The 22,443-nt window shown below is 34.7% G+C and overlaps 2 protein-coding genes across 2 annotated transcripts; one reads left to right on the top strand and one right to left on the bottom strand.

The window, feature by feature from the left end:
* Positions 1-6,704: 6,704 nt before the first annotated feature.
* LOC113723104 (putative polyol transporter 2) lies at positions 6,705-9,503 on the top strand. Its single transcript, XM_072059893.1, has 3 exons — positions 6,705-6,958; positions 7,068-7,430; positions 8,277-9,503. The coding sequence occupies exons 1-3, from the start codon at positions 6,811-6,813 to the stop codon at positions 9,347-9,349; spliced, it is 1,584 nt and encodes a 527-aa protein (XP_071915994.1). The 5' UTR covers positions 6,705-6,810; the 3' UTR covers positions 9,350-9,503.
* A 5,204-nt stretch (positions 9,504-14,707) lies between these two features.
* On the bottom strand, positions 14,708-18,122 carry LOC113722790 (MYB-like transcription factor EOBII). The gene is made up of 3 exons (XM_072059910.1): positions 17,900-18,122; positions 17,642-17,771; positions 14,708-15,181 (listed from the first exon to the last, which is right to left on the bottom strand). Exons 1-3 carry the CDS (start codon positions 18,033-18,035, stop codon positions 14,881-14,883), a joined length of 567 nt encoding a protein of 188 aa, XP_071916011.1. The 5' UTR covers positions 18,036-18,122; the 3' UTR covers positions 14,708-14,880.
* Between the last annotated feature and the right edge of the window lie 4,321 nt (positions 18,123-22,443).

The raw sequence follows: 22,443 nt of genomic DNA, 5'->3' as shown, positions 1-22,443 counted from the left end.
TTAATGAAAGGTCCAAACCTTGTAATTCGGTTGCTAGTACTTAATAGATTAGCAAATGTAGAAAGTATTCTGTTACTATACGATAATTTTCTCACTAGTTTAGTTTCAGGTTCAATTTGCTTGTCACATATTTCTTGCCTCGCTTGACACCAGATGGGGTTTGGGCTTTTTATGGTGGTTTAGGAATAATGTAGAAAATATCTCGGAAAAAACTTTTCTTATTGTGAATCCTTTAGCTTCAGGATCGAATAATTTGTACTAGCTAGTTGAATTAGAAATAGATACTCTTCCTGTCAAGTTTTGCACTAGTACTGTGTTAAGGTGTTTGGATATTGTGAATTTTCTTTTTCTTCTTTTCATTTGGTTTCTTATTACCATATTGGGGCTAACTGTGCATTCTTTCTTTCTTTTTTTTCCAATATAACTGTGTTTTAGACATGTTTTCTTTTATATTCGTCTAAATAGAAAGAAGAAGAAGAAGAAGACTCAAAGGAAGACAGTACTATGGGAGTATGGGACGAGAATTCCTGACAATTTTCCATTGATGGATTGGTTATAGTTGAAGAATCCATAAATAATGTTCATTGTTTAATTTCTTTGTTATTTTTCAATATCTATATGCGATGCTTAAAATTCTCATAATCCTACAGTTTAATATCCATCTTCATCTTTTCTGCTTAGGAGGTGAATGTTCTTTTATACGAGACATTCGTCAAGTCCAGCAGCATAATTCAAGATCAAGGAACCTATTGTCTCGAGAAAAAAATCAAAAAAAAAAAAAAAAGAAAAACAGGTCAAAGAGCCTATAAATGGAAAACTCATCAACCTTTAGTTGCTTGACGCAAAAAATGGACCAGTTAAAACAAGAAGAAAAGCTAGAATTAAGAGCCTTAAAGAGTTAAACTTAAAATATGAGATGGGAAATGCAGATTTTACCGTGGACTAATGTTACTATAAAGTTGTAGATTAATTTTTCATGCATTAAGAGTTAAAAGTGTATACAACTATATACTATCAGGTTTGGATACACGACAAGTGATTTAAATTAAAATTTTATATATGTGACATGTATTTAACTAAAATAATGTATATAAAATTTATTTCAACCAAATCATTGGGAAAGTAACCTACAATAACTGACTTTTAATCTCGGAACAAGAAACTGCAGGGATGGATTAACGGGCAGGCGGCCCTATTAAGCACTTGGGATCCTCGGTGACATGAATCCAATGCCAAACCAGTGCCACCTATAATATTGCGCCACTTGGCCTATTATTAGTTGCATTTTAATTTTTTAATAATTCAACTTGGTTTGGTTTAACACAAATTTTGTGTTAACTCTAAAACTTTGAACCAAAGTAACCAACCGGTCTAATTCCATTACCGGTGCTTTCATACAGCAACCACTCAAGATCGGTTGCTTTGGGAAAAAGAAAAAGATAACCCTAAACAATTGCCTCCAAAGTTCAAGCCTTCTTATCGTTCATTGCTTAGAACAATCAACTGTAGCCTAATAAGCTAAAACTGCAGCCGCCGACTATTGAAGCAAATTGACTACAAAGATTCAGGAAGTACTCAAATTAAAGCCCAACCATCCCTAGCTTTCTCCAGCAAAGAACAAACCAAAACGTTTCACATCATTCAGGTAATTATCCAACCTTGCATCCGGTTTAAGTCTAGAGTTTTTTCAGCTTTGATTTATTAAATCAATATCACTATTTGCTCCATGATCTTGATTTCGAATTTCAATTTTTTTAATATTAAGAAAGTTAGGAAATAGACAACAACTCGTAAGTTACATAACAACTCATAAGCAATATCATCCTACCTTATGTTATGCAATTTTATATCTTCATTTTCAATTTCCATTAAAGTGAAATTTACATTGAATTGTGAGTTTGGAAAGATTAAATATTAATTGAGTGGTCAAATTGACTACTTACACGCTAATTGTAATATACCTGGAAAATAAGTTACTTTGTGGGATTAAAAAATTATTTATTATTTCAAGAATTGTTATAAATTTTACTAATGTACCAAATAAAAAAAAAAGATACAAGAAGTAACAATAGCTTTTCTGACTAGTTGCAAGTACTAGTAGTGAACAAATAGAATTGGAAATTCAACTATTTTAATAAATTATTAGGGAAAAATTTGCTTACATTTTTTCCTTATTGTATTGCAATTAACTTGCATGAAATTCTTTTGTTAATTTAGGGTTAATTCAGTTAGGTTTCAGTAAGAAGACTTGTTGAGATTCAAAATAGTAAAATACATCTGGACCTGGTTCCTCTTTTGACCCTATTCCTTGGCGGTGTTTGAGGTTTTAGTCCTTACCATGGGATTAATTTTTCACCAAATTTAAAACCCGTGGTTCCTTAATCATGCAAGCTGTGTGTCGAATCATTCTACCTGCCTAGGACGAGTTATTTGATGATTCAATTCAACTTTAGCAATTTTCTTATGTTACCAGCTAATTGTTATTGTTCACTCCTCGGAACAGGTCAGGTTGGTGCTATTCAATTGGGCATCAGCCGGGCACTGCAAAACTGGGCACCAGATTTACGTCCTCGTTTGAGAGAAGGTACATTTCCTTGCAGTAATGTTATCTTTATTAATTGGTTTCTTCGCCTTGCTGCTTCTTACACCTTACAATAGGGAAAGACTAGACAACAAAGCAACTACCATATCATCCTACACCGGTAATTTTTTAGTTTCTTATTTGCATAAAATTATTTTATAAAAATTTTATGTTTTGGTTTGTACTAAAGTTCATGAATATTTTTCACTTTTGTGGTTGATAGTTTGTGAATTTGGATGTTAATCAACAAAATTATGGCCAGCTATGCACTTTCAGTTCCATGAACATGATCGGCTTGCTCAAGGTAAATTATTACAGTTGTGATCATGAATAATTACTTCTTTAAGAAAAGATTGCTTATTGTCTTTTTTTATTCATCCATTTATTTATGTGTTCAATTTTTTGGTGATATAATTCTAACCATAGGCACAAGAATTACATGGTTTCGAAGGAGCGAAAATAAATCAGTTCGAGTTGAATGACAACTCTTGCACTATGGGACAAGAAGTTGGAGTTGATTGCAATGATAGGTGTGGTTGTCCAGTTCCAAGCATCAATGATATTTCGTGCAAGTGTTCAAGTGGACAAAAGACCTGAAAATTTGACAGAAATTGACAATGGAGCTTTTCGTGCTTCCCAAAATTAATGCACATTCTTCTATATAGAATATATGTTTCAATTGACACTAGTACTAAGGTTTTTAGATCTTTCATTTGAACACTTTGTTACCATTCCAAAATTCAATATGACATTTGGATACTGTGGAATGTGAAGAGGCTTGGAAACCATAGTATCATCGACTATCGCCCCTCTTGACATAAGTTTATATTTTCAATTCTGATAATGGACACAACACAAGCATAATAATCCCTGTAAAACATTAATTATTTAGCATGAACTTCAATTTAACTGAAACAAAAGCTGACATTGTTCATTTTGCATGCAAATAGCGAATATGGAGTGCATACAGTAAACAAAGGGATAAAAACTTCACGCCGAGAAAATGCAGTCTACTCTTACATATCTTGTGTCATAAAACATAATTGACTTAGATGCTATGCTCTGACAAAGAACCAACAGGACAAAGTTCTTGTTGCAATTTCCCTGCTGCTCATGTTTCTGCTTCATATTCTTCAAAAGAGAAGGATGTCTTGGAACAAGGCTACGCCACTCTTCTTTGTCAATCTTTCCATCATGCTTGGTATCAGCTTCCTCAAAGGTCTGAAAACAGAAAATGGATTAATATATTAGCTTCTTGCTCCAAGAAAGTGTTCCAAATAACTTCTAAGAATTTCCTGGAAGCGGATGCATAAAAGGTAAATGCTTGTCTTATCAAGAACAAAAGGCATGAGTTACTGCAATCGTTAACAGAGCATCATGAACCATTTCCCTATAGAAACAACTATAGATAATAGCAAATTTTTCTGCATTGCAAAATATCAAAACTTTGCTGTTATATTTTCTAAACTATTCCAGCAAGTGTTGCGACTACCATTTGTTTTACCTACAGTGAGATCACCAAAAGTCAAGTTCCTTCCAGCAAGGCAAAGACCACAGAAGAAAAATGAAAGGGTGAAAAACAAAGGATTCCACAATGTTTAGAATACGTCAAGGAAAACTTTGAAATTCATGCAACAACCACCTCTGAATTATGAAAAGTAAACCAAAGACATTAAGGTTAATTACAAATAGATTAAACAAAGACATCACAAACTTAACATCACCATTCAACTAATTCTAGTCATGGATTTAACTAGGATCATTCTATAAGTTGCAACATAAAGGGTGTTACAATTGATAAAAAAAGAATAGGTTCCCTATATTTCTCCTTTGCATTTGTTCTCCCTATACAACTGATACTAGACTGCATTACAAAACCAAGTACCTACTTAACATCTCCCTGGCGTGTTACAATTTCAAAACCAAGTACACTTCTATTTCTTTCGTTCTTTCTACAAGCAACAAACTGTGAGCAAAAAGATTTGCTGCATGACAAAGCTATAATAATGGAGCATTTCATCTTACTTTCTTCCAAGCAACTGAAGAAAAGAAAGACACAATTCCAGGCCGAGAAAAACCATATATCATCATATACTTGTAACGATTGATGGTTGCTAGGGTGCTTCACATTTAATTGTAGAAAAACTATAACTTCCTTACAAATCATAAACAGACAAGTAAAATATAACACAATGATACTCAAAACCGAAAATGGGCATGGAAATTTCAGCAATTCCCTACTCAAATGAGGTCTCGGTTGGCTCAAAATTGTTCAATCAACAAGAGATTTCGGTCCAATTCAGCTTATAAGGCACATACAATCCAAAATTGTGAACAATTAATAGGAAAATTGTAGTGAATAAAGGCTCGGCAGACTGCTTTGTGAGCTTGACAAGAACTGAAATTTTTAAAGAAAAGGACTTACAGTGCTCTTGCATTGAATGGCGGCAATGGTGGATTCCGGCTCTTTCTCAGCCGCACGCCTCTTCGTCCACCGCCATCCTTTCTTTCTTTGTTTCTTTCTGCCGTCATCCCCTCTTCCCTTTCTTGGTTTTTTTTCAGACGAAGTCCTCAGTTCCTCTCTTTTGCTTGCTCCTTTCCATCCGTTTTACCCTGCCTGGAATTCCTCCTCCAAATTCCAGATTTTCCCCCTTTCCTCCGTTCTTTCAACTCTCCATCCGCCGCCCCTATTTCCTTCTCTGTTTTTTTTCGCTCAGCCCCAAAATCTCTCCCCCGTCGCTTGTTTCCTTATTTCTGTCATTTCCCCAAAGCTCCTCCGTTCGCCGCCCTTCTTTTGCTGTCACTTCTCCCTCAATCTTTCTTTTGCCCTCAACTCTCTCGGTCTCTTCTCCTTTAGGCTCTCCGTCCGCCGCCCGTTTCTTTTATTTTCTTTCCCTTGGCTCCCAGACGAAGTTCCCCTCTGCTTTTTCCCTTAGCTTTTTCCAACCCCTCTTTCACCTTCCCTTCTAACCGAAGTCCTCTTGCTCTCTTTTTCTCCCCTTTTTCTTGTTCCCCCCTTTTCTTCCTTTCTACAAACTCAGCCATGAAGTACATGGTATCCCTGCCAGTGGAGAGCTCGAAAGAGAAGGGCTTGTTAAGGATATACTTGGTGCCTTTGACGGTGAGCCAAAGCCACGTGGAATGGCGGAGCCGGTGGTGGAAATAAAGGACGACGACTCTGAAGATGTGGACCTCATCAGAGTGGATTGGAGATGTTGAAGGTAATCAATGATGAAAGCACCGGTAATGGAATTAGACCGGTTGGTTACTTTGGTTCAAAGTTTTAGAGTTAACACAAAATTTGTGTTAAACCAAACCAAGTTGAATTATTAAAAAATTAAAATGCAAATAATAATAGGTCAAGTGGCGCAATATTATAGGTGGCACTGGTTTGGTATTGGATTCATGTCACCGAGGATCCCAAGTGCCTATTAAGGGGCCTTTTCGCAGTCTAGGCTTTGGATCATGTGACGGGTTGATCATTAGTTAAATGGTCTTTGGCACGTCGGAGCAAACTTTTGGTGTTCGCTGTCCATTAATCAGGATTCTCCTCAAGCAGGCTTCCAAAAAAAAAAAAAGACCCCCCCCCCCCGCCCCACAACACTTCCCAAAAGGAAAAAAGGCTTCAAAAGATTTTGATGGCCATGGACTCCGTCTGTACTAACCAAAGGGTTTGTCTAAAAGTGATTTTCATTGATTTTGGTTGTACTAAACGGTATTTTGGGTTTGTTTTATTGGGTTGAGTTTCTCCTGAATGTCTCTATTTTGGTTTGATCCACTAAAGTTAGCACGGTTTGGTTCCGTTTTCAATAATAAAATTAGATTATGAGATTTTTGGATTAATTTTGGAAGTCGGAAGCCATTTTGTAAATATTGACAGAGTCTTGGAATCTATTATGGTTTGACAGAGTCTAGCATTTATCCAAAATCTTGAAATATGATCGCGCGAAAAAATGTTATCCAAAATCTTAAAAGATGATCACGTGACTTCAATCTTATCTGGTAGAACTACCTGAAGTCTAGGGATATTAAGATAGAACATTTCTATATATATATACTATAACAAAAGTTCTACTGCCTTTACGGGAACCAGAACAACAAACTACAGTCCCTTTTTTTTTTTTTTTTTTTATAACAACCACAGTCCTTAAAACATCTTCACATCACCGGCACAAAAAGCATTCTCCGTCTTTCTCCTCCTATCTCCTCCTACTCCTTGTTGACTCCTCATGGCAGACTCCCTGCAAAATCCAGCTGTTGCTGGGGCACTTGAGTCATCTAATCCAGATTCTGGTCCTCCTCCAAAGCCCAAAAGAAACACATTTGCGTTGGCTTGTGCTCTTTTAGCTTGCATGTCATCAGTCCTACTTGGTTATGGTAAGATCAACAAGTTTGTTCCGTTCTTTTTGCTCTTTGATTGACTGCATCTATATGGTTCATGAAGACGGTACTCTACTAATAAGTTTGGTGATCCATGCACATGCAGATACGGGAGTGATGAGTGGAGCAATGATCTACATAAAGAGGGACCTTAAAATCTCCGATGTCCGAGTAGAAATTTTGGTGGGAACCATCAACGTCTATTCTCTTGTGGGTTCAACCATCGCCGGTTGGACGTGCGACTGGGTTGGCCGACGATACACCATAGTTATCGCCGGAGTAATCTTCTTGGCCGGGGCCTTTTTAATGACCTTTGCCACCACCTATTCTTTCCTTATGATTGGCCGTTTCATTGCTGGGATCGGAGTTGGCTTTGCCCTGATGATAGCACCTGTATATTCTGCCGAGATCTCTCCGAGATCAGCTCGGGGATTTATCACTTCTTTTACGGAAGTGTTTATCAACTTTGGTATGTTTCTTCTTTTTTTTTTTTTTATTACGGAAGTGTTATTGTTTTGTCATGATAACCTGAACCAGAAGGAGCCACCTAATGTTGTTACTGAGAAATTTTACTCCTTAGTGGTTGGGTCTGAAATTCTGTATCAACCATTTTGAGGTCATAACTCACAAACAGAGATAAGGGATCCCAAATCTCATATCTTGTTTGACTGAGTAGGTTGTGGTTTTGTGACTTGAAGCTGAACTTTGGTTACAATATGAGATTTACATGCAGGCGACGTAGTCGGGCATATTAACCTCATTATGTTAGATTCTTGATCATCATTGCACCTTTTTGAACGATTTTAGCTGCAAAGGTCTAAAATGTCGACCTTTTGATGGAAATAGATATGAGATACATGACTATGGTGTTAACATAATAGTTTCCTTTTAAGCATTTATCTATAATTTCAACGGTAAGGGTCAGATCGTCTAACAAGGCCAAAAATGTCCGTTTAATATCTTTCCTTCTTCTTAGTTTATGCTTTAAATGAAAAAGGAAATAACTCAACTTTTAATTGATGACTCTAATTGAGCACAAAATCTAGCTCATTTTTGCTTTACCAAAAAAGGAAACTAACTCGTAATTAACCCTCCTTCGCTATCTCCTATCTTATCTCCAAAACCCCTAGGCCTTCAAAGTCATTATTTTCTCATATCAACCCGTGAAAATGAGAATTAAGTGGCAAGATTTGGGAAGAAAATTGTAACTTATTTTGTTGCATGACCTAGCTAGGACATTAATTGAAACTTAAAATTCAGCCAATAGTTGAATGATTGATCGTTGATGCTTTCTTCTTTCTAATAAACTGAACAGGTGTCTTGCTGGGATATGTGTCCAACTATTTTTTTGCCAAGCTTCCCACCAACTTGGGGTGGCGATTCATGATGGGAGTTGGTGCGATTCCCTCAGTGATGCTAATCGTGGGCGGCTTCATCATGCCGGAATCACCACGGTGGCTGGTGATGCAAGGCAGAGTAGGGGATGCTAGAAAAGTTTTAGATAAAACCTCGGAATCTATACAAGAATCCCAAGAGAGGTTAGCTGACATTAAGGAGGCTGCTGGCATCCCCCAGGACAACCACGACGACGTCGTAGAGGTTCCCAAACGCAAAACCGGCGGTAGAGGTGCATGGAGGCAAATCTTCCTCCATCCCACGCGGGCAGTTTTGCACATTACGATCGCTGGCATCGGTTTATGTTTCTTCCAGCAGGCGTGCGGTATAGATTCGGTGGTGATGTACAGCCCGAAAATCTTTGAGAAAGCTGGTATGAAGACCGACAATGATAGGCTACTCGCCACCATATCCGTTGGAGTCACCAAGACCATCTGCATCCTGGTATCTACATTCTGGTTGGACAAGATCGGACGGCGGGCATTGCTGTTAACGAGCAGCGGTGGTTTCGTATGTTCGACGATCGGACTGGCCATTGGATTGACGGTGATTGATCGGCATCCGAATGAGAAGATAACCTGGGCCATAGCTTTTTGCTTTCTATGCACATTAGGCAGTGTAGGAACTTTTTCGATGGGAATGGGTCCCGTTGCTTGGGTCTATAGCTCGGAGATTTTTCCTTTAAGGTTGAGGGCTCTGGGAGGCGCCATGGCGGCGGGCGCCAACAGGTTGTCCAGTGGAATCATTTTGATGACCTTTCTTTCATTGTCCAAGGCCATTACCATAGGCGGGGCCTTCTTTTTGTTCGGGGGAATTGCACTGCTGGCCTTTATTTTCTTCTTTACCTTGCTTCCTGAGACGCGGGGTAGAGGACTCGAAGAAATGGAGGAATTGTTTGGCACCTTTTTCAAGTGGAGGTCCACGGCCAAAGAGTTAGAGGAGAGAAAGAGAAAGAGACTGGAAAGTGAGAACAAGAAGAACGATCTCGTTTAGATACAATATAATTGGGCCTGGGGATGGAAAAAAAAAAGGATCAAAGTTGCTTCGTGATTTAGGAATGATGGATTCTCTAGTGATTTCGTCCCTTTTTCTTTTTTTTTTCAATGTTATCCTCGCAAGAAATAATACTCTTTTTCATTTTTCTGTTCCTCTTCCCCCTCTATATTGTACGATAACAATAATATGACTCCGAACATTATTCCAGCCCTCTGTTAGAGCAAAAGAATTTAAGATTAGATGTGATAGGATTTTAAAGGTGGATTGGATTCATCACAGCAAATCTGCAGTCGTATTTCCATGTTATCTAAGAAATTTTATTTGCAATTGTATAGAAGTAGTAGTATTTATTATGATCGAACATGCAATACTGCGTTATGCCGTTAAATTCATTTTCCCAGACTCTATTTCAACATGGGGTTGCTGTATTATATGATATGCATGATACGCAACAAACCTTTTCTACTTTGAAGGATCAAATGCTAAGCTTCAAGTCTTGGTGGGGACTGTGCAATCGTAGGTCCTGCAGACGCAAGAAGCTATGGAAATTGGAAAGAAGAGGGTGCAAGGAAGTACTGTAGCAGTAATATATTACCCATACTAATCTTATTTGGATTATATTATGTGTTTAAAAATTATTTCTAATTTTAAAATAACTTTAAGAAGCAACTAATCTTATCTTAATGATAGCTGCTTTCTATCAAATTATTACAATGATTATATTATATGTTTAAAAATTATCTTTAATTTTAAAATCGTTTTAAAAATAACTAATCTTATCATAATGATATCTGCTTTCTACCAAATTATTACATACAAGTATAGTAAAACCTTTTAAATCACAATTATTAAAATCTTATGTTCCCATAAATTACATCCTTTCACCACCGTAATCTTATCTTAATGATATCTGTTTTCTACCAAATTGTTACATAGAAGTATAGTAAAATCTTTTTTAAATCACAATTATTGAAATTTTACATATCTCATAAATTACTTTCTTTCACCACCATATCATTGATTAATATTTAAATTGTTCATCATCTTTTCTCTTAATTTTGAATTAACTTAGTGTAAAAAAAGAATTAACTGTTACACGGATAGATTTATCAATATTATTGGAAACTGAATATTTGTTGACAAAGAAAAATGGATTGTCAGATCTTTTGCCACTTAATTAAATATGAATATATAGTTCTATGTTTATGGTCACTATAAAAATTTAAATTATCTAAAAGAATATTTATAAAAAAAAAAAGAATATCTACCAAATTTTTGATATGGAGTATATTATTTGATGTATACTATCATATTATAATAAAAGTATGTAAACAAATTTTTAAAAATTAGCAAATAATTGAACATTTAATATATATTAATTTTTTAAAATTAACATGAAAGAACATGTAGAACTATTGTTAATTTTTATATTTAAATTATTGGTATTTGTATAAATTCACAATAAATAAAAAGTTTTTAAAAATTAGTAAAAAATTGAACATTTAAAAACATTAATTTTTTAAAATTAATATGAATGAACATGTAGAAATATTATTAATTTTATATTTCAATTATTTATATATATATATATATATATATTCACAATTAAAAAATCGTGTTAAGGCACAACCAAAATTCTAGTTTGTAATGATATTAGTTGGCAAAGCCCAGATACCAGTGGAATTATTTGACTGGTGGACGGAGGCTGAGCGAACAATCCTGGAATTAGCGGGGGTTGGTGGGGGTCATTAGACGAGATGAATTAGGACGGTTTGGAAGGGCGGATTCAGCATTAGATTTGGCTACTGCCGTTATTGTTGCAGTAAAAGTTTGGGGAATGGTTCATGGATTAAGTGTTGGAGTGAGAGCAAGGGTTACAGGAAGGCAGTGATTTGAGCCTGATTCACGGACGGGAATTCAATTACTAGTGATTGAGAGAAGGCCAATGAGGAAAGCCCAGCCCGCATTACAATTATTTTGACATACTTAGATGCTTAGAACCTGGATAGCTGCAAAATTTAGCTACTACTAGTACTAGTGTCCACAGTTGGGAGAAAGGGTTTAAAAAAAAAAATTGTTGATTAATCAAAAAGAAAAAAAAGGTTTACTTTTGCTCATTGGCAAAATTTACTGAAGCATCAATACTTTTTGGCTACAATCGAAGCATTATGTTATTCAGTGATGTTGAACTGGAAGCATTCAATCAGTGGATTTTCAGACACAAGCCCAAAACTCCAAACCCGCCCTTCAACAGGATATCCCCCCCAAGCCTGGGGACTGGATTACTAATTGGGGTATCCATAGTTATTTAATACTAGTGCTTAATGTACACCCAATGTATGTGCACTCAAAAAATATATACTATTTGTGATTATATATTTTAAATAAAATTTTTATTACTAAAGCAAACTTTAATCTTTTAATAATTTTCATAAAATAATTTTATTTTGGTAATTATCATGTTTATGGGTAGTTATGTTGAAAACATATATTTAAATAGTTAAAAGTAAAAATAGTTATGGGTGGTTATAGGTAATTAAAGTAAATGTAGTTTTTATAAGAGTAAAGCTGAAAGTTTATAAAGTGACGATAAATGTAAACTCTAAACCCTTCCTTAGGCTTTATAGATAGTATAGATTTCAAAAAGAAAAGAAGAAACTCCTATGTAATTTGATGTAAAAATAGATTACGGTTTGTTTTAAAATATATTTCAGGTGTTATATTTTTTGAAATATAAGATTAATTAGGAAAAAGTAAATAAATACGATGGAGGGTAGGCAAGATTAAATAGAGAAAGTATATAAAGATAAGGGAGGATAATAATTTTTAGTATATATATATATATATGTGGTAGATTAAGGGAATGTTATATTTGTTAATGGGTGTCCTAACGTTAGAAAAATCTATTTTCAAAAATGGATATTTATAGGAAAAAAGAAGAATAAGATATTAAAAAGCACAGAGTATCCAAAAAAAGTGAGGCTCAACCCACATCTGACAAACCAAAGATATTGTATTCGTTAGGAGTGGGCACGAATTAGGTATCCATCCTACGGGACATTTGTCTTTTTTCTGACCCTTAATTGCCTCACATATCAATAGCTAACTTGATGATCAGGTACCTGTTAGAAAATGGTTAGATCAGCGAGTACTTGCTTCGCCCCTCTCATCATTTAATGTTTTAAACAGTCATTTATACTAATTTTTTATATTTTATATATGCTTTTAAGATTCAATATAGAATTTAACAAAAAAAAAAGTCTCGTGTCAAGAAACAAACATAAAAGAAGAATACAAGAAAAAGAAAAAAAATCCAAAACTAATTGAAAATTGTTATAAGCATTGCCCTTATTTTATACATATTCTACGCCGATTAAACTTTTTTTTTTCTAAAAAAAAGACCATAACAATTACAAATGAATATTGTAAACAAATTATAAACGCTTATATTCAAAGTGTAATTTGCACAAAAAAAAACTCATTAGCTCTAAAAATAATATTTCTATAAGTATATAAAAAAAAAAATGAGAGACGAGTTGAACACTCGTGAATTTTTAATCCCCTAGCCCTAATCTATCTCACATTTATGCGAATATCTAATCTTTTTCTGACTCGATCAAATAATATAAGTTGAGTACACTATTTTTTTTTTTTTTTAGAATGACTCGAATCAGTTCTCACGAATTTTTGGATCAACGGATAATTTTTCCTACTCCTAGTATTCATAATCAACAACTCAAACGCCCACGATGAATCCGTACGGCCAACAAAAAGTTTTGGAATGGCAAACAGAAGAAGAGATCTGATTGAACCAATTAAAGGCCACGTGATGTACTTAAATGGCTTGATAACCCATGGTGTCTTTTGTACCCATAGCCGACCCGCCATGTGACTCTTATTTACCTTTCACGTGGGACTTCTCTCCTCAAGATTTCCGCACTTTAAACATGTGACGCAAAACAGGGGGCCCAAATTTAACGCTGCCTATTTCGTATCGCTTTGGTACGACGAAAGCCCCCACCAAAATTCCTTTTTTCCGCATAACACCGCACTGGCAGTTCCATTCTTCGGAATTCCATGTCTACCTATTAAATTCTACGCCATCCCTTCCATTGTTATACTTTTAGTTTTGAAATGTCTGAAAATATCCGTCAAATTGAGAAAGTTAAAATATTTTTTAATCACTTTTTGTCATTATAGTCTTTTCCTTTGATTATACACATGATACCATTTAAATTCAAAATTTAAATTTGTAAGAATACGATTGAAAAGAAAAATACAAATATCACGGTCAAATCACTGTTTTTAAAAAATTGAATTCTCGAAACATGACACAATAATAATTGGGACAAAAGGGGTGCCATATTTTTCCATCCCTCTTACCCCGTGATCACTTGGAGGCAGAGTTCTTTGGTCATTTTGAAAAATTAATTAGATAAACTCAAGGCTAGAATGTTAATTCTTATTATTCATTTTGAAACCTTTATTTTTCTTTTTTCTTTCCCCATAAAACAATAATATTTTATACTCTCACGTCCTCATTTTATTCTAAGCCATCTCACGAAGATAATCTGCCCCAGCTGCTGATTAAGTTAATTCCACAATATCCATTGTCCTGCCAACAAATATGGTTGGCTTGGCGTAATGAGATATATACGCATGACCACGTAATCAAATAATAATAATATACCCACCCAAACAAAAGACTTGCAAAACACCTAGTAGCTAGAAAGATTGTTGAAAAGGGTAAGAGCAACTAGACTAGAGGAACCATGTGAACGCTTCCTCACTGGCCGGCTCCCAGTAGTTAGGTTCGCGTCCAACTTGTGTGTTGAAAAGCCATGCGCAAAGGTTAGCTAAATAGGGAAAAGCAAAGATTGAATTTGCCAAAAATGAGCTCTACTTTTTTTCCACGTTTCGATTTCCTGTGACTCGAGTTCGGTATTGGTTTGATCATGATTCATGATCATCGGGGCTTGAGTAATTGCCCTTCACTCTTCAGTAGAGTTAACCGGCCAGATACTGTATTCTTACTTCCATGCATGGAATATTCCTACATACATAGGTATATATATATATGTAGGTAGGCTTGTCGTCATGGTTTTGAAGAAACTGGCACCCAACATGAATTAATACTACAATGCATGCAACAAATTAATGAAAAGAACAAGGATAGCAAGAATTAAAGACGGTGATCATAATTAAGCATTCGAATTCACAATATATGGCTCGACCTTAGCTGCACATCTGACCCTAAAAACCCCCAACTCCGATCCCCCGAACATAAAAACGGAAAGGGGGAAAGAAGTGCTTTGAAGGATCGGAGGATTGTATGTCATGTTAATTCACAAGATATATAAGAAATATACTCCCATTAATTAAGTTCATCGATCATCATATTACAGTCAATATTTAAATAGTCACCAGCATAAATAAGTATTATACTAACCTCGGTGGCTTCAACAGCTAGCTATACTACAGTACTAGAGAATCATGCATGCATGCATATTGGGGGAAGCAATTTATGTTTAGTCCCCGTTAAGTAGTTGCATTGACCAGAGATCCTCCATGCTCCAAAGGTTCTCATTTGATTCAGTGGGAAAAGGGCCTTGAAAAGTCTCCATATTTCCGGCGTAGGAGGGTGGGGAGTAGGTTTCCGCAGCATTTACAGTTGTGGAAATTTGGCTTGTGCTTGCTTGATCATTATGCTCAGAGCCTTGCCCGGCGAAAGTTTCTGCCTGCTTGATATGCTTTTGGATTCTAGTCCTCCAATAGTTTTTAATTTCATTATCTGTTCTTCCGGGAAGATGCTTTGCTATTTTGGACCACCTTCGCCGCATAACAATTAACAGAATACTCAAAACAGAATATATATATATATGTATGTATATACTCATCATATCTACTATAGAAGAAGATGTAATTAATGTTCTACATTTCGTTTTTGTAAACAGGTGCTAGCAAGTTTTAATCATACTGTAAAGATCAACGCATGCATCATGGCGATTTTAATTTCATTACTAAATAAGTCCTCCAAGTGTTGGTAAAAGTTTTATTCATCTCATTCTTGCTAACAAGGGAATTTTTTCACGTAGTTCAGCCGAAAATTGAATTTCTACCATGCATGCAATGCCGTGTGGCCCCGACCAACTTATAATTTCTTGAATGCGGGCTTGATCGCGGATCAGTTACGAGAATAATGACTCCAACTCTTACGCGTTTCCTGGTTTTGAGACCTAAGCTCTCCATGTTCTGTGGTTCAGACTCAAACGCCTTCACAATCGAAGTTTTACTTAAAGGCAAACCCCGCAGAATATAAATTGGAAGGTTTCGACACTTGATTCCCCAGATTCTCAAACCAACTTCCCCAAAAAAGAACACCCGATCAACCGGCCAGTTACTCAACTAGTTTAGTTTTGGAGGAGATGCAAAAAGATTTCATGAGAAGCATGCCAGCCACCGGCCATCCACCACAACCAAATTGAAAAAGGAAAAATGCATTGCTAGCTGTTGAACTCTTCCAGTCAGAAAATCGACCACCAAGCAACTCGAGGCATAACATCATCGAGCCCCATCACCATTAGGTTTAGTTTTCAACAAGTATTGAAGGTTAAGTTTTTCCAAAAAGAAACAAAAAAAGAGCCCATCTTTTTTGAAATCCCAATACTTAGGTGTCTTTGAACTATCAATTCTGTGCGTGTTTCCAGTTGATACTGAACAGCTCTTAAATTGTTACAACAATATCCTTAGCTCCTATGTCGTGAGTTTCCCGGTAAGTAATAGTGCACTTTCTGTGTCTACTCAGTCTCAGTTTTTATCCCCCAAGGTTGCTCTTCTCGAAAAGTTGCAACATAAATCTTCACCATCGCAAACCCATTTGTAGATTTTTTTTTTTTTTAAATTTTTATTTGAGCAACCCGTTTGTAGATTTAGCAGTACAACTATTTTGTCATTGTCAAAAACCTCACTCACCCGCTAAGCCGCGACTCAAGATTACGCTCAGACTTTCACGCTGGATAAGTGTACTGACGCTGTGCACAATGAATTTAGAGCTGTGAACACGACATCATCAAACCCCATGCGCAAATATTGACTCGTGCGGAATTCCTAATTCCTATCAAGTACTATCGACCCCTTTACCTTCAAGAGCCAAAAAGATAGGGTAGATGTCAGCTTCAAACAATGCAACTAGGAGCTGCTTTGTTTCAGTTGATACTATACTAGGAAGGGGCAACATGTGATCAACGAAAAGGCTTCACCTTAAAATAGAAACTTGCATTTTCCCAACGTGCTCTATTTGGTTTGCATTTCACAACATGCTCTATTTCGACAGCTATTATCTGTGGTAGAAGTATCATATTTCGACAGCTATTATTGAGAAGAAAATTTCTTCAAATGCACATGGTACTAGTTTCATCAACTATGTTGTAGTATCATGCCATTTTCATCAAATGCACATAGTACTAGTTTCATCAACTATGTAGTAGTGTCATGCCATTTTTCTACACTTAAAACGTGTTCTCCACAAAATGCTACAAAGACGCAAATTCAGTACGGCGTCCCGGAACCTCCATTTCTAGTATACGACCTTTTCAACTTTCTGATCGTATCACTGGGATGAATCACATTAAAAAGGTTAGATGATCTTAAAAAGGCAAGAAATATACGGTTAATAAATCCTATTAGATTCTTAATGTTGTCATTTCAACAGAAAGCTGATGTTTTAATCGAATTTGTATGAATTTGTTATCCTAGAATTTTCTTCTCAAGCTATGTATTGGCCAATTAAAAGTTAAAGAAGCTTTATATCTATTTACAAACCGAACTAAGGTTTTAGCATGGCCTACTAAGATCCTTACACGATCATAATCAATTAAGAGAGCTTGCTCGCTTTCAACTCAAAATTTTAGCCGTGTGACTTCTGTCTGACGAAGTACAAGAAGATTGTCCATATACTGGGTTTTGAAATAAAGCTTTTGAATTCTGACAGCCACGAGTTATATATATGCACGTTTGAATTTGAAGATCTTCCATATATAGCCATTCTCGTGCAAAAGTAAGGGGAAAACATGTTCATTTCATCGGCTTTTCACTCCAAATCTAACTCTATGAATTTTTGTTGGCTTGAGAACAGGCACCAGTAGCCCAAATTCTTCGGGAGATCTATTCAGTCGCTCTTGTTAGTCGATGCAAAGGTCAAGACACACAAGAAAACTTGGACGAGAACCGTCACGTTTCTTTGCATAACAATTCAATACAGACCTCACAAACCCTAATATGAGATGTTACCTGTTTCCCCATTTAGCATGCAGCTCCATGATCAAGAGCTGCTCTTCAGGTGTAATGTTTCCCCTCCTTACATCTGGTCGAAGATAATTAAGCCAACGAAGACGGCAACTTTTCCCTGTACGCTTGAGGCCTTCGAAAAGAACAAATTCCCTTGTTAGGGTTTCTTGATTAAAGTAATAAATAGTTTTGTCTCTTAACACATATATATCTAGCTCAAAAAATGAAAAACATATATATATGTAAAATGAATGAGGTTACCAGCAGATCGTGCTAGTGAGTTCCAAACACCTTCACCATGATTTGCAATGTAGTTAATCAGGATTAAATCTTCTTCCATTGTCCAAGGCCCTTTCCTTACTTCAGCATCTTGAGAATTGCATGGTTTCTTATCCATCTTATGTCTGTATGACTGAGCAAGAGCGGAGGAGGGGATCGGGGATGGGAGAGAGAAGGAGATGGAAGGGGGGGGGGGAGAGGGGGGAGAGGTTGGATATTTTGGAAGAGGGTTGATGGTAGATGTGCATTTGAAGACAGATAATGGAAGAGGACTGGAATTTATAGAGGAAGGCTAAATAGCTTTTCTCCAGTCCTTAAGCTTCTAATAAGCATATCGTTGATGATATTTTGACCTAACTTCCCTTCAAGACAAACTTAATTACGTTACTGATAGTAATAACCATGATGTTAAGATGAGAATGTATAGCATGTTCGACATGCATGATCACTTGTGGACAAACTCTCTGAATTTATCAAATAACGTTACATTTTTTCTTTAAGGTTTAGATAACGTTACATTACAGGTCACTGTACATGCTATCTTTTTGGCATTTCTTTTTCCCTTTTCTCAGGAGGCGGGTGATTTTGTTTTCTTACGGATAACTGTCTAGTTGCAAGTAAGGGTGATAATTTTCGACGCGATCTGAAAATACGATACTAATCTAACACGAAATTAATGGGTTTGGGTGAAGATTTTGCGGGTTCAAATCAGAAGCAGGTCAACCCCGATGAACACAAAAAAAAAAAGGTCGAATTTAGATCATCCAAGGGTTGACCCAATAACTTGTTTTTGAATTAAAAATAATTTAATAAATATAAAAATATTTTATCTCACTAAACTAAGTTATTCTTTTTTTTTCTCCAAAAGCATTAATCACTTAATCCTAAATGAATTTGTTTAACTTGTGTGAAGTTGAAATTATTATATTTGGACAAATAATGTATTATATTATTTTCTACTTTTATAGTGTCTTAATTTATTTTAGATTTGGCTTAGAATAAAACACTTTTACAGTGTTTTAATTTATTTCAGTTCTAGTTTGGGATTGTTTTATCGAGATTTTTCTTACTTGATTATGTAATTAGCCTTGTGCAAAATTGGTTCTGTTAGAAACTATAGTGGTAAATTAGTAAATTGAAATTATGTTTCAGGTTATATCAAGTCACTCGAGTGACTCGCCAACCCGTCAACCCGAAAATTTCAGATTCAGGTTAGGTATCCTGACTCATTGCAAGTTGGCGGATCGTATTCGAGTCAACAGGTTCCCTGTTATACCTCGATCTTAACTTGACCCGCCAATCCATTTCTGACCCGATTGACACCCTAGTTGCAAGTCGTAAATGTAGCTCACTAAAGATATTTATCATCCATATCTACTCTACTCATGCCTTGCAAAAGTTTTAAAATAGTACTTGGTTTGTTTGGATAGTTTATTATTTGTATAATTTTATTTACTTGTATCATAAACATATCTTTTTACCACATTTTTATCTCACATACATCACATAAAAAAATACTATAGTATTTTTTACAAAAAAAAATTATTTTAAATAATCTCCTATCCAAACACAAAATCTGCATAATAACTTTGAAAACTATTCACAAGTAGGACACTAATGAACATATATGGTACGGTTTAATATCAAATGTCAACCATTAAGATTATCTTCAAGAGGCAAAAGAACAAATGATGCAGTAGGGCATATTTACATATTACATAGTACTGTATTAGGATTTTTTTTTTAACTGTTTGCGATATTTCGAATTAATAGTTGTAGCGCATCACCTCAAACGCCGAAACAAATATCATTTTTTTTGTGTGAAATAAAGAACAAGAAAAAATTAGAAGAAAAGTAGAGATGTGCTTGGCTAAAACCTTATCTAGACCGTTGATTGATTACTAAGAATTCTTTTTTTTTTTAAGTATTATAAAACGAACATACAAATAAGAAACCAATAAATGGTTTGCCTTGAGGATATAGCGTCCTTTGCTTCATAACTCGTACATCAAAACGGAGTACATAAATATCATCACGTGGTTCTGCATTTTGGGGTCCGGTGCATACTTTTCGCAGCTTGTCAAATTAGTGTAAATCTTAAAAAACTTTAAACTTCTCTTGGAAAGGAATTTTCTTCCAAAAAATCTCTATATTTTTCGCAAATATATTTTTCAGCCACCTTTTTATTTCGTATATATCAAATCACTACAGTATATTTTTTATAAAACTCTAGAAAATCGCTACAGTATACTTTTTATGACATGAAACAGGTGAATATGGTAATAAGTTGATTTTAAGTCATAAAATGCATGGTTTTAAGTCACAAATAATGTAAATGACATTAATTTATGAGTCACAATTGATCTTGTGACTTGTAAATAAGGGTCATTGTTTATATTGTCATAATTAATCTTTCAAGTCACAAGATTTTCCTAATTTGTAAATCACAAAATTAATTGTGACTCATAAATTAATGTCATTTTTATTATTTGTGACTTAAAAATCATACCTTTTGTTACTATCATCAAAGTTTTTGTTATTAGCAAGTCACGAAAAGTTTGAATTTCTTGTAGTGTTTCGACTTTCGACCATTATCTGTCTGAATAAGGATGGTCGTGAAATTACTTCGGCACCAATCAGACGGAGGAAAGCTATGTGTCGTGTTTTATGAACCGTCAAATCCACGAAAGTTCATAAGTACCTTAGGGGAAAAAAAAGCTACTCCATAGGGCAATAAGATTTGTTTTTTCTTGTCGTTGAATTCATATTAAACTGAACATTTTAAAATTATCTGCACCTAAATGATCGAGATAAAAATAAATGGCTCTAAGAATGCTTTTTTTTTGGGGGTTTGGGGGGGGGGGTGGTGTAAATCAAACGCTCTATTTTTTCTTAAATCGAAGAGATTGTTTGGATTGTCTCTTTCCAAAGAAAAATTGTTACGTTATTCGTGAATATATTTTTTAATTATTTTTTTACCTCATAAATATATCAAATCTTTACAGTAATTTCTCTACAAAAAGTCAAGAAAAATGCAATCCAAACAAAGCATAATAAGTAAAACAAACACTTAAAAGCAAAAGGTAAAGCTAAGCCCATTAACGGATAAATTTATGAATTCGACGATGTGCATAAAAAAAATTCTAACAAAAGATATCTACTAGATTCGATACGACATGTAGACAGTACAAGAGACATGTAATAATTGTATATTCAAAAGGGAAAATTGCAGAAACCTCCCATGAGGTTTCTGACATTTGCACTGACCTCCCCTATCAATTTTGAAATAGCATTAACCTCCCCTAGAAAAGTTGGAGCCAATTTAAAAGGTAAAAGTGTGTGAATTTACTAGAGTACCCCCAATTGTATTTGACTTTACCAGATGAAAGGTTTGAGTACTTTCATCAAAACCAACGTTTAATTTGTTAAACAAATTAAACTAATCAAACTATTTCTGCATAGTTAAATTAATTAACTAATTAACTATTTATCTAATTAACTAATTAACTAATCAAACTATTTCATCATAGTTAAACTAATTAACTAATTAACTATTAACTAATTATCTAATTAATTATTAACTAATTATCTAATTAATTAATTAACTAATTAACTGATTTATGTTTATCTAATTAACTAAAGCTGTTGTATGTCTGGAACTAACAAACTATTTGCATGTTAAACTAATAAACTAATAAACTGCTTAACTAATCAACTAACTAATTATCTAATTAACTAATTAACTAATTTCTATTTATGTAATTATCTAATTAACTAATCAAACTATTTCTGCATAGTTAAACTAATTAACTAATTATCTAATTAATTAATTAACTAATTAACTAATTTCTATTTATCTAATTAACTAATTAACTAAAGCTGTCGTCTGTCCGAAACTAACAAACTATTTACATGTTAAACTAATTAACTAACTAATTATCTAATTAATTAATTAACTAACTAATTAATTAATTAACTAATTAACGAATTTCTATTTGTCTAATTAACTAATTAACTAATTAGTTAATGCGCTAATTGGTTAATTAGCTCCACAGGCCAACGAAATTGTTTAAATAGCGCATTAAATATAAAACCTGCCAGTTTCCCATAAAGAGTTGGCATGTTATGGGCAATTTTTTTTTTAACTTTCACATATTTAATTTATGTTAAATACAAAACATACTAGTTTTCCTTTGGGCGCTATTTAACCAATTTTTTTTCATAAAGAGTTGGTATGTTTTCCATAAAGAGCTGGTATAAAACATACTACAAAACCTGCCAGTTTCCTATAAAGAGCTGGTATGTTATGCGTTATTTAACCAATTTTTCATATTTAAACAAATTTATGAAAATTAAAATAACGCATTTGAAAGTTGCATTTTTATTTGGAAGAACGCATTCCTTCGATGCGTTTTTCACCCTTTGGGAAGAGCCTCAAAAATCACCACCCTTTAAAAAGTTAGTTTAAAAATCTCTCTTTTTGGGAATTTTCTCCTTATTAATACAGCCACTATATTTATTTTCTA

Source organism: Coffea arabica, chromosome 7e (genome assembly GCF_036785885.1).
Source record: "Coffea arabica cultivar ET-39 chromosome 7e, Coffea Arabica ET-39 HiFi, whole genome shotgun sequence".
Taxonomy (NCBI): domain Eukaryota; kingdom Viridiplantae; phylum Streptophyta; class Magnoliopsida; order Gentianales; family Rubiaceae; genus Coffea; species Coffea arabica.
Note: the sequence above shows the minus strand (reverse complement) of the source record. Positions and strands in the feature narration are given on the sequence as shown.